The sequence below is a fragment of the Xiphias gladius genome, chromosome 6 (genome assembly GCF_016859285.1).
Source record: "Xiphias gladius isolate SHS-SW01 ecotype Sanya breed wild chromosome 6, ASM1685928v1, whole genome shotgun sequence".
Lineage (NCBI taxonomy): Eukaryota > Metazoa > Chordata > Actinopteri > Istiophoriformes > Xiphiidae > Xiphias > Xiphias gladius.
In genome coordinates, this window is record NC_053405.1 from 14,185,036 (window position 1) to 14,199,970 (window position 14,935).

The window sequence follows — 14,935 nt, forward strand, 5'->3', positions numbered from 1 at the left end:
AGGTAAATGTGCTCCAAGTGTTTGTCAATGAATCCAGGCTGAGGGATTTTAGAAATCACAACACACTAATAGACTGGATAGCCCAGGGTTATTATGTCCAACCTAATATAATTTCATCAGTGAAGGAGCTGTAATGCAAGGCCAGGCACTCGAAATTCAAACAGCCAGGCGAGGCAAAACAGTGTAAAAAGCTACTTTGTTAATGCTGCAGTCTGTTGACTGTCTGTTGAAACACTGTTGCTTATTCTCACATTTTAGTTGCTGTTTTATTCAAGCCAGTGAGGCACAATATCTGCTGTCTGATACAACACTACATATAAAGCTAGAAATGCATGAGCCTGCCCTCTCCTCACCCGTTGTCCACATTATAGAACCTTTTGTGCAAGAAAACATCTTTTAAAAGAATGTAAATGTTACACAGACACGTGAACCAACAAAAGTCTGGGACTTCTCTTGAAAGATGACTCTGATGTCATTGCAGACAAAGTCATCATTATACTCCAGCATATCTTGATACAAGATGCGTTTTAGTTACAGGGTCAAGGCTGATTGATGCTGTTTTTCTGTCTATGAAGCATTAGCTGCCTGCGTTGGCAAAGTTGAGTGACAGAAATAGCTCACGTCCAGATTGTGGCAGACAAACAAGAACACGGCCACAGGTTTGTATAATGAGAAACGTGAGAGCGCCCTGTTAACATACATTGATTTTTACCATCTCATTCTAACCCTTAAGTGACTAAAAGCATTGTTTTCTCCCTCCCACAAACACAAAGAAACAAAAAGATCATCATGTATGTGAGCTGTTTCATTAACTGAAACAAGAACAGAGAATAATTTGTTTGCATTTTTATTTCCCATAAAAAACATCATAAAAGATGATCATTTAATTGATTTAGTAAAGCTGAACACACAAGGGTAACAAAATCAGAAAGTTACTGTATTTCTGTCACAGGTAGCTCATCTATGAAATGTAAGGCTACTTTCACATTTGCTTTTGTTGTGAAAGAAAAGCGCCACCTTGAGTCTTTAACACTGAAAACAGCAGCCCTCTAATCTGTCGAGGGGATTGTAAGTGCGAGATGGAACATTTATTTACACTCTTACTTTCAAACATTTATTAGCCCTTTAAAAATATCATTGCACATTCATATATAGAACAGTCGACACAGAACAGTCACTTACCCCTTTCACACAGACACAACTGGGAAAAAAATGTGTTGGCTGTTGGTGTGAAAGGGGGAATATGGGTCAATACTGTAAATATAAGGTTACTACCTTTTTATCATTTATTAAGTTACACCAGATCATTTATGCCGCCCTCCATCCTCTACTCTACCTATTTTCATTAACGCATGTTATACACAGCAGAGAGAAAAGGGGCAAGAACAACACATAAAACGACCTGTACAGTACACAGTGGAAAAAAAAAAACAGCTGACAAAAACACAAAAAGGATTTTTTTTTAAAGGATGATATGAGTGGTTTTGCATGTTTTAGCCCATTAGCTACAAGACACCAATATTTTACATGACTGCCAACTAATGCAACATGTATAATTCTGGTATTTATAATATATAACAGTAATCTATAACATTGAACAACTTATTGCACTCATCAATTGGTGATGTGATGTTGAGCAGGGCCTGTTGTGGGAACTCAGTGTTGCTGTGGAAAAAGAAGCTCTGTAAGTGGGAGATTTGCAAAGTCTGCTTTTTAATTCAAGATATGACAAACTCAGTTGGCCCTTTTCACAATGTTTATGTCTGCACATTGCTTTCCTTCGACATCAGACTTTCCAAATACTAGTTCATCTCTGCAATTTATTTCAGCAGATGACTTTACTGTCTGGAATACTGGAGTGTCTTCGAATGCACCACTACGAAGAATTAGTTTTACCTTACTTGTGACTGCAATGCAGTAGTGAAAGGACTGGAAACCTAATGCTGCTTAAGGATTAGGGAATCAATCAAAAAACTACTATTACTATAAATTTATGGTTAATGGGCCAAAATGTAAAAAAAAACATTGGTAAAACATAACAACTGATATTAAAGACAGTAAAGTAAATGCAACCACCGACTTGTAAACAAAACCCTCGATGATAAAGCCTGTGTTTTGAAGTTGTAAAGTGCAGTCAAGATCTGAGAATAGAAGTTATTTTTCAGTATTTACTCTTTCTATTCTATGCTTCTCTTTCTTGCTAACAATTTGTGTCAGAGCTATGGAGACTGAAGAGTATTGTTCTGAAAAAGGCAGAAAAAACACTGACCAGTTTCAAGGTGAATTAAGGGAAACATAATAATTTGGAGTAATGTTTATTCTCAAGTGTCTTCAGTAACCTTTCTTTGACTCCACTGATGGGACAGCGCATTCAGCTTCTTCACTTTCACTGTGTGTATCTGTGTGCTTAATTGTGCATCACCTCTGACAACTTCCTGACTGATGAATATTGAGTGATGACATTTCTTTGGATCTGGGGGTTTTTCAGTGAGCACAGCAAGAAAACTCAAAAGTGGGTCAGTGTCGGCAGTCATGCTCCTGGACGCAGCACTCCTTATGAAACGTGCGTTTGGCCTCGGCTAAACTGCAAATGCAAAGCACTAACAACAGCCATCAGTAACATCATTGTTTACCATCATCTCCCTGACCCCTCCTCCACCCTCTGTTGTGATTTTTTTTTCCTCCCTATCTTCCAACCTACAGAAAGATGCGTTTGAAAGGAACCATGGCAGTGTGTTGGGTTCAGTGCCCGCCTGGCTCTGGAAAGATGGAGTCTACTGGTGTTAAACATACGCCTCCCTGTCTTCCACAAGTCACAGAGGTGGGGAGTAAATGGCACCAGATTAGCCCTCACCTGGTGTGGTACTGCAGGCAAATAAAGTGAAGCAGGGTGAACTGGGGCCACTGCTGGAAAGCTTGAGGTGCAGGGAAATAAAGTGAGCAGTGAGAGGGAAGTGAAAAACCGTACAGGAATCTTTTCTTTATAGGTGGCAATCAACACATTTGCTGACTCTATACTTAGTACAGATATTTCAATATTTGTTAGCAATTGGGGTGACAACTAGCAATTATTTTCATTATTGATTAATCTTCAGATTTTTTCAGGATTTACTAATGAATTTTGTTTATAAAATGTCAGAAAAGAGTTAAAAATTAAAAAGTATAATTTCCTAGAGCCTATGGTTAACGTCGTCAAATGTATTGTTTTATCCAATCAACAGTCCAAAACCTAAATGCATTCAATTTATCTATTTATCATATGACACAGAAAAGCATTACATTCTCACAACTGAGAGGCTACAACCAGCAAATGTTATGCATTTTTCCCCAACAATTTTCTGCTAATCAAAATAGTTGCTGGTTAATTTTTTGTTGATCTAATCTGTGCAGCTCTATTGAATGAATGAGTGAATTCCTTAATTGCTCAAAAATACAGTATCTTACACCACTATGTGCAACGGATAGATTCTCCTCAACTCAAATAACCAAAAAAGCTGTATGTTACATTATGCTACATCCCTATAAACATAAGTTCCCGCATTCACTTAGACGAGGTCAACACCGACAAAGCGGTGGTGCCGACGCAGAGTGCTCTGGCAAAAAAGTTGAACTTTTATTGTAATGCCGTGCGACATCATCCAACAAGGCGCAGCTTTTGCCAGTCACAGATGTGCAATAGCACGTTCCTGGTAGATTACTCAGTAATGCCGTGATCTTTGCAACAAAAAATTAAATGATTTCCACAATGATAGATTTCGAGGGCAGTAAAATCCTTCCTGATAATGTTGTAAACCGTTGGTATAAACCTAAACACTGGTATAAACCTACACTGATTCATGTATAAACTAATTCATATTAACGGATCTGTTGCTCAAATTGAACTTCATTGATCATATTTCATCCTGTACCTGCAGAAATGCTAATGCAGCCCCGTGCACTGCAGTAATGCAGGGCTGCTTTCTTAGTCTAAAATGACACCGATGAAAACCATACTTGTAGCGAGTGTGGGAGGGCCCTTCAGTAGCCCCTTGACCAGCAGGGGGCTGAGTCTGGGACTACAGCTGCAGGGTCAAGAAAGGAAAACTGCCGTAAAAGTCACGACCCTTCCTCCCAACAAGCAGGAGTAATTAGAACTGTAGATGTCATAGACTCCTTCTCAGTTCCGGCAACAGTGTGGGACATACATCAGTCATCTGGTATAGGGGAGTTACAGTTCCCATGGTAGATATAAAAAGGTCCATCGCAGCGATAATACAGCTGAAACACGTCTGCGTATCCGTGGTCCCTCCACCACGTGCACAGCTGTCTGTTCCAGCCACAGGTCAGGGAATAAAACAGTTCAGGATGCTCCATGCCAATCATGGTGAAGAAGTCCTGGTCACCGAGGTGGCCCCGGAAGCGATATTGGTCGGCCAGTTTGGCCACGTTGCTGGGCTCCAACAGTTGGTTGTAGAGAGCTGAGGCCCTCATTGCGCCTAGGTCCAATAACATAACGCCGCTGTTGAAGCCTGGGAGGCCATCAGGAGGAGGTTCACCTACTCTTGTCTGAGGGTTCTCTTTACGATACTGCCAAAAGGTATGTCTGCGGAAAGGGAAAGAGGTGTTAGGTGCCAGGCTAATCAGCAAACTGTGAGAAGTGGTTTACATGACAATGAATGATGAAAATATTTTACGTTCTGGTCTATATTTGGCCTCACAGTCACATCGGTATTTATAACAGGCTCTCTTTAAAAAAAAATAAAAAAAACAAAAACAAAATTACTTCCAATGGAATGTCAATTAGCAAATTTGCCTGCAAAAGTAAAGGAAATTTGTGCAGAACTTTCAGGTAGAGCGTACTTTGTTAAATTTTGACAGATAAATTACCAGTTGACCAACTGCAAATCTTCTCAACAGTGGTGAAGAAACAGCTGGAGTCCAAAACTAAGAAATCATCATATTAGTTGTGTTGCAGCATCTTATTTATTATAACCCTGCTCTGCTGGACTGTACTCTCTGAAAGCAAAGTTTGGCAGCCAGTTGAGAAACAGGAGTCAGTGTTACCAAGCCCTCACCAAGGTGCTTATTTTGAATACGGATTTCAATGTGCCAGTTTCTGGTGCCTGCAGAAATACTTTTCTCTATGGCCATTAATGACACCCAAACGTAAAATAGGTAGAGCCTATTGAAAAAAATACTCTTTCAGGTAGTTAAAAAAATTTTATATGATAAGTAGGTGCAGAAACGTCAGGAACTGTGTGTGACACATCTCCCTCTGTAAAACACAATCAGTTTTTGGTTTAGTGATTAAAAACAATCCCTTCCAGAATCTGAACCCATCCCTGTGCACAGTCAAGAACCTGTACACCATTAAAGTGTCTCACTCACATGTATGTTTGGGCTGCTGTTCATTTAGAAAAGTGAGGGGCAACTCCATTTCATTGGTTTGCTGAACAAACAACACTGTGGCCAAAAGCAGGAGGAGTGTTGGTCCAGGACTGTCAGAGTCTTGTGCCAACTCAGCGCCCTGTTCTGTCAATATACCAACTCTGAGGTAGCTAAATGACACAGAGCTTCATTCAACAAACTTCTGTATGCACAGACTTGATGTATGTACACACAAGTAAGACCTTGCCCTGGGTTTCCTAGGCAAGAAACGTTTTAGTCTAGTGTAATATATAGTACTTGCTTTATATTATGTTATGCATAAAGTAAAGAAGGGTCACTATTTTGGGGCACACTTGACTAACATGGATGTCAGCAAATCTATCAAGCAATCCTGTTGCATTTTTAGGCTGTATGAAAAACCTGATCTAGTTGAGTTATAATTTCTCAAGTGAGTAAAATATACTACATTATTCCAGTATTAGTATTTGCTGTATTCATCTCACACTTTTTGCACCACTGACAAAACTGGACTGCAAAGAGATGATGTAGTGGCATCAACGGAATATACTGAAGGTATCTGTAAAACCGAAAAGTTTCTAAACTGGGACAAGATGTTCAAAGAATACTGAGCTACAGGAGAAGAGCTACTCTTGTGTGAAAGCCAAAGAAGGAAGGGAGAATTGGGTAAGGGCCAGTTCGTCTGACCAAAGCTGGGGAAGAAACACGAATGTCCCCCTTTTTAAGCACCGGGTTGTTGGTCTATTCAACCCCTGATGTTTGAATATGTATGTGTTGTTTTCTCATCCCTCAGGAGGAATTACTAAGAAACGAGGGGGGGGGGGCAAAATTACAAAACAAAAAAAACAAAACAAAAAACTGTCATGTCTACATCTGTTGTTTTGTTTTCTTAATTTGCTCATTCTGCTGTGGTTTTAGTACTTCTATCAAGTCTATGGACAACACCGGTGTCTAAGTTGAGTTGTACTACTTTTATTTCTTGGGGCTGTAAAGTATTCACTTCAAAAAAGTCTTTTCTGTATTCTGACTAAGAGCTTGTGTCTCATTTCTACCAAACACAAAGATAAAGAAGAATGTACTGTTTCTTGAATGCATGTGTACACACATATGCTCTCCACAGATTTGAGATTATTCTTAGTACTGGCCAAGATGGATGAAAACCTACTGTAGATTAAATATTAATGGCAAACTGTACTGACTAAAAACACATTGGGATAGAAGACAGACAAAGGGCAGTAAAAAAAAAAAAAGAATAATTTTAAAATTTACAATCACCTGAGCTCTGCTTGTTCTCTTGGTGCAGATAACGTGGGAAAATTGTGTAGAATAATTATGCTTGTTATAGTTGAGGTTACTTATCTCTCTCTCTCCCTCTCACTCCCCCTCTCTCTCTCTCTCTCTCTCTCTCTCTCTCTCTCTGCAGTTTGATCAAATCTAGTGGGAGCAGTGGATTCTCTGAGTTGCACTCTGATATTATTACTGACCTATATTCAACAGCTGCACTTTGTCCACACAGTTTTATACAGTCTGTTGGTTTGGTAGCTCCACAGGGGACTTGTGGCCCCTGTGGTGCATTTATCGTCTTTAAGACATACACTGGGTCTACGTGCCCGCAGACACATTCAGGGTGAGCATGGTCAGTAAGGGAACATTTACACAGACTTTTCCATTCTGCTGTTTTCACATAAGAATGTACTAAGTGATTTAAACCACATTTACTTCAGTGTCATGACGGCCATGATATACGACTGACACCATACTGGTTATGAAACATGACAGATGTTAGCGGTGATGGGGGACAAAATCCACAGTCCTCGTTTATTGAAAAAAAATATACACCAACGTTTAGCTGGAGTGAGGCCTCAGAATTCTGCGTTAGACACTTAAGTGCTATCTTTGGCAGCTATACACATTTTAGTACAAAGTTGCTTCTATCTCTCCACTACCCCACGATAACACACAGAGGGATTTTTTTACTATAAAGGACTGTAACTTTGGAAGATTATCAACTGCATCTGTGTAATTGCCTTAGAAGTAATTTTTACACAAAACTAGGACTGATACATCTTCTTCACTAGCACAATTTGGTTGATTGTATCATGTCAATTTCACACCAAATGTGTAACCTCAAGCTTGGTTTTAAAAATGTTCATCATGAACTTTACTGTAGCCTTTCATTTCATTTTAATAAAACAGAGAATCAGGGTAATTAAAATCAGCAGCTTAAAATACGTTTGAAAATGTTTCAAGTCAAGATCTTACATAAATAACATCAGGAACTATTTACAGAAGAAGGCATGTGTTTACAATCACCAGCCTAACTAAAACCCTCTCACATTTTGTATCAAACACCTCTTTGCTGTTTTCATGCTCATTTTAGGGCACAACAAAACAAAAAAAACTGCAAAGAGTTTGGCTTACATTAAATATTAACCTGCGTGGCCATAAGAGACACATGGGTTAACTTCAATATATAGGAGCATGCTGCGATTACTTTCTCTTGCTCCAGTCCTCAATAAAAAGTAGTCACTCTGGCCTTTGAGAAGTTGTGAGATTTGAGTGTCGAGAACAGAATGCAGCTCTATTCTCTGAGACAATGTCTTCAGGTTTTTCTGTTCCTTTGTACCAGAACACTCAAAGCAGGCTCAGTCAAACTACACATATAACCTCTCATAGTAGCTTAGATCACCGCTCCTACAAGTGCCTCTTCTCCTGCTCTGCCAATTCACAGATCCATCGTCTCCTGCCTCCAATTTTCACTGCCAAGCTTTCAAGTGAAGTGTCTCTCTCTCACTTGCAAAAGAATGAAAAGCATTAGCAGGTGACAGGGACATTCTGTGCTGCCGTCCTATCCAAATGTGTCCTCCACTTTGTTCTGGACAAGTAACAGACTACTCTCTGCAGGCCGCATAAACCACTTGCTGACAGAGGGGAGTGTAGTTCTGGTGTACACAAATGAAATGTCTTGATGAAAACTTGATGAAGATATATTAAAGATAATTCCAGTATTGATGGAAAAGAGAAGCCTTCAAACAAGAACAAGGTGTAGAGTTAAGATCCAAATTTACAGAATCATAAGTAGTATGACTGAATTCATTCATTGCATACCTTATAAATCTAGCTTTACTGTAGCCTTTAATACTTCCTGTCCATGGAGTTAGGGGATTATGACTGTACAATGTTTTTTCATGAACATTATATCTGTCAGTTGCAAAACCTAATTTTGATCAGAACAAAGACAGACAAGGAAGCCACAGTGAGACTGCTACACAACTCGGAACCATCTGACTGAAAACATGGGGATACATAAACACTGGAAAATATGATATTTCGCATTCAACATTTGATTCAATTTTAGAGCAAAAACTGGGAATACGTGGGATGTATCACAAAACAGAGACTCGATACACAAAGCATAAAGAGAGTGACTTGCTTCTGGCTAATGTCTCTCATTGTGTTTGTTGCTTTGACTGTGACACTTATATAAGTGGGTCTTTTCTCCCGGGTTTTATAACATTACAAATGCAGCTGCAGAGAAAAGACATGGGGCATTTTTTCCAATAATGAACTTTTCAGTGGCAGGATGTGTTCTGAATGTGGCTGGTGGGAGGATGCGTTCTCCTGCATAATGCTCTGTCCATTAGCACTGAAACAGAGTGGGAGCTGAGAGCCCTCTCAACTCCACATAGGAAAACACTCCAGTGGAGAGGACGCACACAATGCCTCGCTAATACCAAGTTCCAAAACTTAAAATATTACGAAGTCCTTCGGCCACTGGCTAATGGCTAACAAGCCAGCTTACTGGGCTGAAAAGCTGGTGGTGTATTTGTTTCTCAAATGTTCTCTCTGGCTTTTATTTATCTATAAATTTTAAAATAATAGATTTAAAACAATGACAGTGTAACAATGCTGATTTCTTTTGGGATGCAGTGCAGCTGCACAGATGAACTTCCCTTCTCCTTCCAGTGAATTTCCAGCAGGCCACCATATTTCTTTAAATAAAAGACAACCCTGATTATGATTTATGTTTTCCCTGGATACTATTACTCCATCCAGTCTTTAGTCTCGTAAAATGAAACATGAACGTCTATTAAGGCATTATGTAAATCCCACATTTATCTAGCTCATCGCTCCACCAAAAAATATGTGTTGTTCCTTGAATTATTACAGCAAAGCTGCAGAGCTCTACTGACTGGATATACAGCAATATCCTTGAGTCTCAGTGACGTGAACCCCAACTGATATCAACACTTTTTAATTACTTTAAAAAGAAGATAAGGAAAATCAACTGCTGGTCCTGGAATGTGATCCAAAACTCTGAACTTGAAAACTCAAATAGGCTGGTACAGAGAGTTGTTCTTCATAACACTGCAAGTGTTGGACTCGCACACAAAGATATCACCACGCACGCACGCACGCACGCACGCACACACACACACCCCTTACATTTCAACCAGCGAGGCTGTTCATGCTAAGAGGCACGATCTCCTGCTACGCTGCCGTTTGTTCTAAATAAGAGTGTCTGGGCACACAGGAACAACATTAGCAGGGGATTCCCAGGGTTAGTAAACCATTGAGCCAGTGCAGTGGTGGGGCCAAGATACAGATCTGTTTAGAGACGTTGGTGCCAACTGAAGTCTGTCAGGAAAACTACGGCTCCACTTCTAAAACTACTTGCTCAGAAACCTGACACCACCAACATTAACAGTTACGAAAACTAAGCTTTACCGTCTCACCTACACACACCTGCTCACACAAAAGCAAATGACATAATCATATATCAGCTTTGTTACACCATGACAACCACGTCATCAACAAAATCATGAGGCAGACAACATACACTAGCATAAAGAAGCGTTTCAGGACTCGACATTTTACTGCCATTACACATTCAGGACATTCTCTCTTAAGTGAACTGATATCATCAGTCATAAGATGTGAACGCATTTACTGTATAATTTCAGTGAGTGATAGTGAGAACACACTTATCACTGTCAACAAAAAATGCACGTGGTTGAAAACCTAAAGCCTTCAAACATTTAATGTAGAGCTCCAACGATTAGTTGATGAATTGATTAGTTGATCAGAAAATTAATTTGCAAATATTAATGATCTGATAGACATTTGATGACATCATCTTTGGCTCTAGGGAGTTGTGACTAGCTTTGTAGACTTTTTAAAAATGTCTTTTAGCCCAAACAATTAATTGGATCAGATTATTTGATTATAAAAACAATTGTTAGTTGCAGCCCTAATTTCATAAAATGGCGCTCGTTGATAGTTCATAAAATTAATAAAGGAACCCTACACACACATTTACAGAGAGAGAAGATACTAAAAAATAGGACTACTTATTAGTAAACCATTTGAACGATCAAACTTGAAAGTCATTATCTCCATTTGCCTCCTGACTAAAATCATGTTCTGATTTGTTGTTTCATTCACACACAGTCTTTAAAACCCCAGAGGAAACCACCTGGCTGTGTGTTTATCCCAGTAAGCAGCTGCTCTCATGAAACCTCCCACCTGACCTTGCCTCATGTAATCTTGCTACCCCCCTCACACACACACACAGTCCAAGTGATGTCCTGTTTTGATGCTGTGCCTGGGTGGAAAACAGTGAAGTAGTCTAAACCGACCAGGCGTGTTTGTTTTACTCTCTTGGAGAGGGACGGAAAAATTAGCTGAAGAACAAAGAGCTTGAAAGTCAGTTACGTGTGCTCTCACACATGCCCAAACTCACATACACAGTAACAAATCTGGATAAAGCTGGTGTTACAATTTAGTGGACAAATCTGCTTAGCGTGTATCTTCATTATTTTAAATCAGATCAAAAGTCAATATGGGGAAAAAAATGGCTGATGGGAAATCTGAAGTCAGATGATAATACGAAAACTTGATGTGTACTAATTCCAAGAACCTCTTACTCAACAACTTTCCAGACTGATATGCACAGACTTACTGTGCCAAAAGAAACAGAAGTTTATTTCAACTGTACAAACCTTTTTTCCCGATATAACATAACGTGCCAAACTTCTTGGTGAATTTGAATGTTGACTTAACACAGGCAGCTGTACAAGAACTTTGCCTGTATAAAAATCAGAATTGAAATTAAAAATGGAAAAGTTATGATTTAGATTGGGGACATTGCTATTCACAGAATAAGCAAACAAGTCTAAGAATCTGTCCATTTATAACTTTCCGTAATTTTTGCAGTGACTCTTCCACACACATCCTTCCACTGTGCACACTGCTAAGTTATGAGTTGTGTTCATAAGGAAAAAAACAGTGGTTTGAGAAGGCGGTTAATTCTTCTTTTATATCTGGAGAGCAGGACTACGGATGAGAGAGGGGACGAGTTCAATCTCGAGCCATCCATGGCCATCAATGTGCAACATAACCTGAAGTCAAAGGGCGTTCAATAAGTTTACTTGAATAAGGTCAAGTTTCTGATGAACCTGATATGTAGGGAACACACTGGTGGGTAACCTTCTCTAACACGCTGTTAGAGAAGGTTACCCACCAGTGTTGCCATAGTTTGTCAGTTCGGAGGATAAACAGATTGTTTATTTACTTCAGACAGGTCTAACAAAGAGACAGGAGGCACAACTGATTCATAGGATGAGAAGAGGCGTCTCCCTGCTTAGATCCTGCCAAATCCTAAATTATTACTCTATCACAAAGGACTTAAAATAGCTTATTCATGAAAACATCCCATCATACTGTCAGTGTTGCACCGTCTTGCAACTGTTACTTCAGGGCTGCTGTGATGGATCACTGTCTTGCATCACTGTCTCGATGCTGCCAGGTGAAAGGATGGTTCTTGGCAGATTGTGATAGGTGGCTGACTGATTTTTGTACGATTATTTATCTGATTATTGATGGTTGGAAAAATTTCCAGAAGGAAAACCACCACTGCACTGATCTGGGCTTTATGGCAGAGTGGCCAGACGGAAGCCTCTCCTCTCCTCTCCTCTTGTCTGGTCTGATGAAACCAGCCAGCTCTAGGAAGAGTCCTGCTTGTTCCAAACTTCTTCCATTGAAGAATTATTGGGGCCACTGTGCTCTTGGGAACCTTCAGTGCAACAGAAATTTTTTTTGTAGCTTTCCCGAGATCTGTGCACAATCGACACAATCCTGTTTCTGAGCTCTGCAGGCACTTCCTTTCTATCACATGGCTCGGTTTTTACTCTGATATGCATTGTCAGCTGTGAGACCTTTATATAGACAGGCGTGCGCCTTTCCAAATCACGTCCAATCATCTCAAAGATGATCAACAGAAATGGGAGGCACAGTTATTCATGTGCATGTCAACAGTTGACAAGCAATGGCAAAGCAGCAGACTGGTTCAGTGCGGTCTGTATCAGGTGAGACTCAATGAATGCGCACTCAGAATTTTTGTATTTTGTAAGACCCTGACAAATTGGCATCACTGATACAGGGTATCTACAGGTCTTGAGAAATCTTAAAAAGCACTGAATATAGTTCTATCAAAAAAATGATTATTTTATATTTTTTTTTCTTGCCTACCATAGACGGTAACAGTAGTAATAACTTTATTTTGAATAATGTTAGGCTGTCAGGAGATCTTATACATCTGTAAACCACAAGTGAGACTGGTGCGACGGTTGATTTCGCACACTGGAGGCTGTTCAGTCTCTTTTTGTTTTTCCCTTTTCTTGAGTTTCAGTCAACACTTTCATATGTGTAGCAAAAACTGTCACTACCGCTGGCTACATTACAGGTCAATGGAACGTCCAAGCTAATTGACAAGTGTAAATTTAATCATATATTAATTAATTGCTGCTTAATCCATCCATACATTTTCTGCCTCCTATCTGAGTCCAGGTCACGTTAAGTGATAGTAATATTTGTACAGTAAAAACAGACAAAAATGTGACACAATTGTTCATGTCCTTATTAATAATAATAATGGGCCTTATTTTCCTACTGGGTTTCCATCATTCATTGACTAGTATTACAGTGAAAAATGTATTAAATTGCATTCTCTGTGGTATTAAAAAGGTGTTAAATGTCTATAATTTAGTCTTAATTTAATGTTGTGAACCAAGCAGAAGCCCTGCCATAGCTGGTGTGTTGTGTGCACATCTTCTACCTGTAGACTGGCTGCATCTCTCTGGTGATGCCTATTACTGCTCCTGGAGGAAAGCGGTCAAATTCCTGGAAGAGGTCCCTGATGTTGGTCCTGTATTTCAGATCCAGGTCAAGCTGTACTATGCGCAGCAGACCTGAAAGAAAAGAACCCTGTTAAAAATCACCAAGTGTACAACACAATGAGGAGATGTCAAACTAATCACTCTAACTATCACCACCCTCTGCACAGTGACCTCTTTAAAGCCACTCATCCGGCCAAAACTAATTTTTATCTAAGATCGTTCTAAACATATGTAAACGACTAAAAGAATGGTTTATGTTTGATAAAGAACAAGCAACCTTCCTTCATGTGGATAAACCATAAATAAGAGTTTCTTTTTAACCACGTTTAATAAATGATAAACATGAGTTCTCCGTTTTTAAAATGATCCCAGAAATGTACTTCTGAGTGAACTGTAGATGTAGGCTGAATTTGTCTGACCACTAGCACATTGTTCAATGACTGCCTTCCTAAGCACTGCGAAGAGTCCTTCCGGTAAGACAGAGTTTGAGGAAATAAGAACAGACCGATAGATTCTTGAAAAGCTGGTTGCTCTGCAGCAGTGTATTTGACTTTTGCCTTCTGTAACGTTACCATTGACCTAAAAAAAAAAAAAAAAAAAAAAAAAGAGGAAACTGCTTGACAAGGTCTATAAATTGTAGGGAGAAATGTATATAAAGTTGAGAAAACTGCAAAAAGCACAAAGTGCAGGTTGTGTTTGACAACTATGAGTTTACACATAATAAATGATTAAGACTGTAGCTTGTTGTTTGTAGATGAAATCATAACAGTAACCAGGATATTCAGGCCCTCATCTGTTCATTGTTTCAGCTTCCTATGTTTTGCTGGTTGGCATGGTGATGAAAGGATGGGAAATACTCAGGAATGGTGCAGCATGGGCACAACGCAATCACTGGACTGATGAAAACACTTGCCATGCCAGCTTGAGAGGTACTGTCAAAGATGACGGCCTGTAGTTTGAGGGCAGTAAACATTTATTGGCAATGCAAAAGGTTGGTTTAACAACAACTGTAGAACTGGTGCAGCTGGTGCTGACAGACTCACATGACGGGGCTACTTAGAAATTATGAAATGCATGGTTTGTCTTTGTATTAGTGATATAAGCTACTGAACTCATGAATCTTTATCAGAGCTCAATATAATATTTCAAATCTGTTTTTAATTCATCATAGCCTTGTTGAGACCCAGCATGTTTCAGATATATTAAATCACGTTAATTAAGCTTAAAATTTTTATAATTTAATCAGAATTATGGAGGCACAAAATGTGTGCAACGATACTAAGGGACTGCAGAAAATTTAGTTTTATTTTTGTTGCGTTATCCATCCATAATATCAATAAGTTTTAACCCTAGAAAGAAAATAAAATGTAAGA

At 39.3% G+C, this 14,935-nt stretch overlaps 1 protein-coding gene across 4 annotated transcripts in view; it reads right to left on the minus strand.

Moving 5' to 3' along the window:
• Positions 1-659: 659 nt before the first annotated feature.
• The window catches only part of xxylt1 (xyloside xylosyltransferase 1), a 35,930-nt gene continuing 21,654 nt past the window's right edge, over positions 660-14,935 (minus strand). For 3 of the 4 annotated variants that reach the window (XM_040129598.1, XM_040129599.1, XM_040129597.1), the window contains 2 exons: positions 13,502-13,634; positions 661-4,582 (listed from right to left, as the gene is read on the minus strand). In XM_040129598.1, the coding sequence (XP_039985532.1) occupies positions 4,186-4,582; positions 13,502-13,634 (530 nt within the window). In that variant the 3' untranslated portion in view covers positions 661-4,185. Of the gene's footprint in view, positions 4,583-13,501; positions 13,635-14,935 lie in introns of all 4 variants that reach the window. The other variant, XM_040129600.1, reaches the window with a different exon arrangement.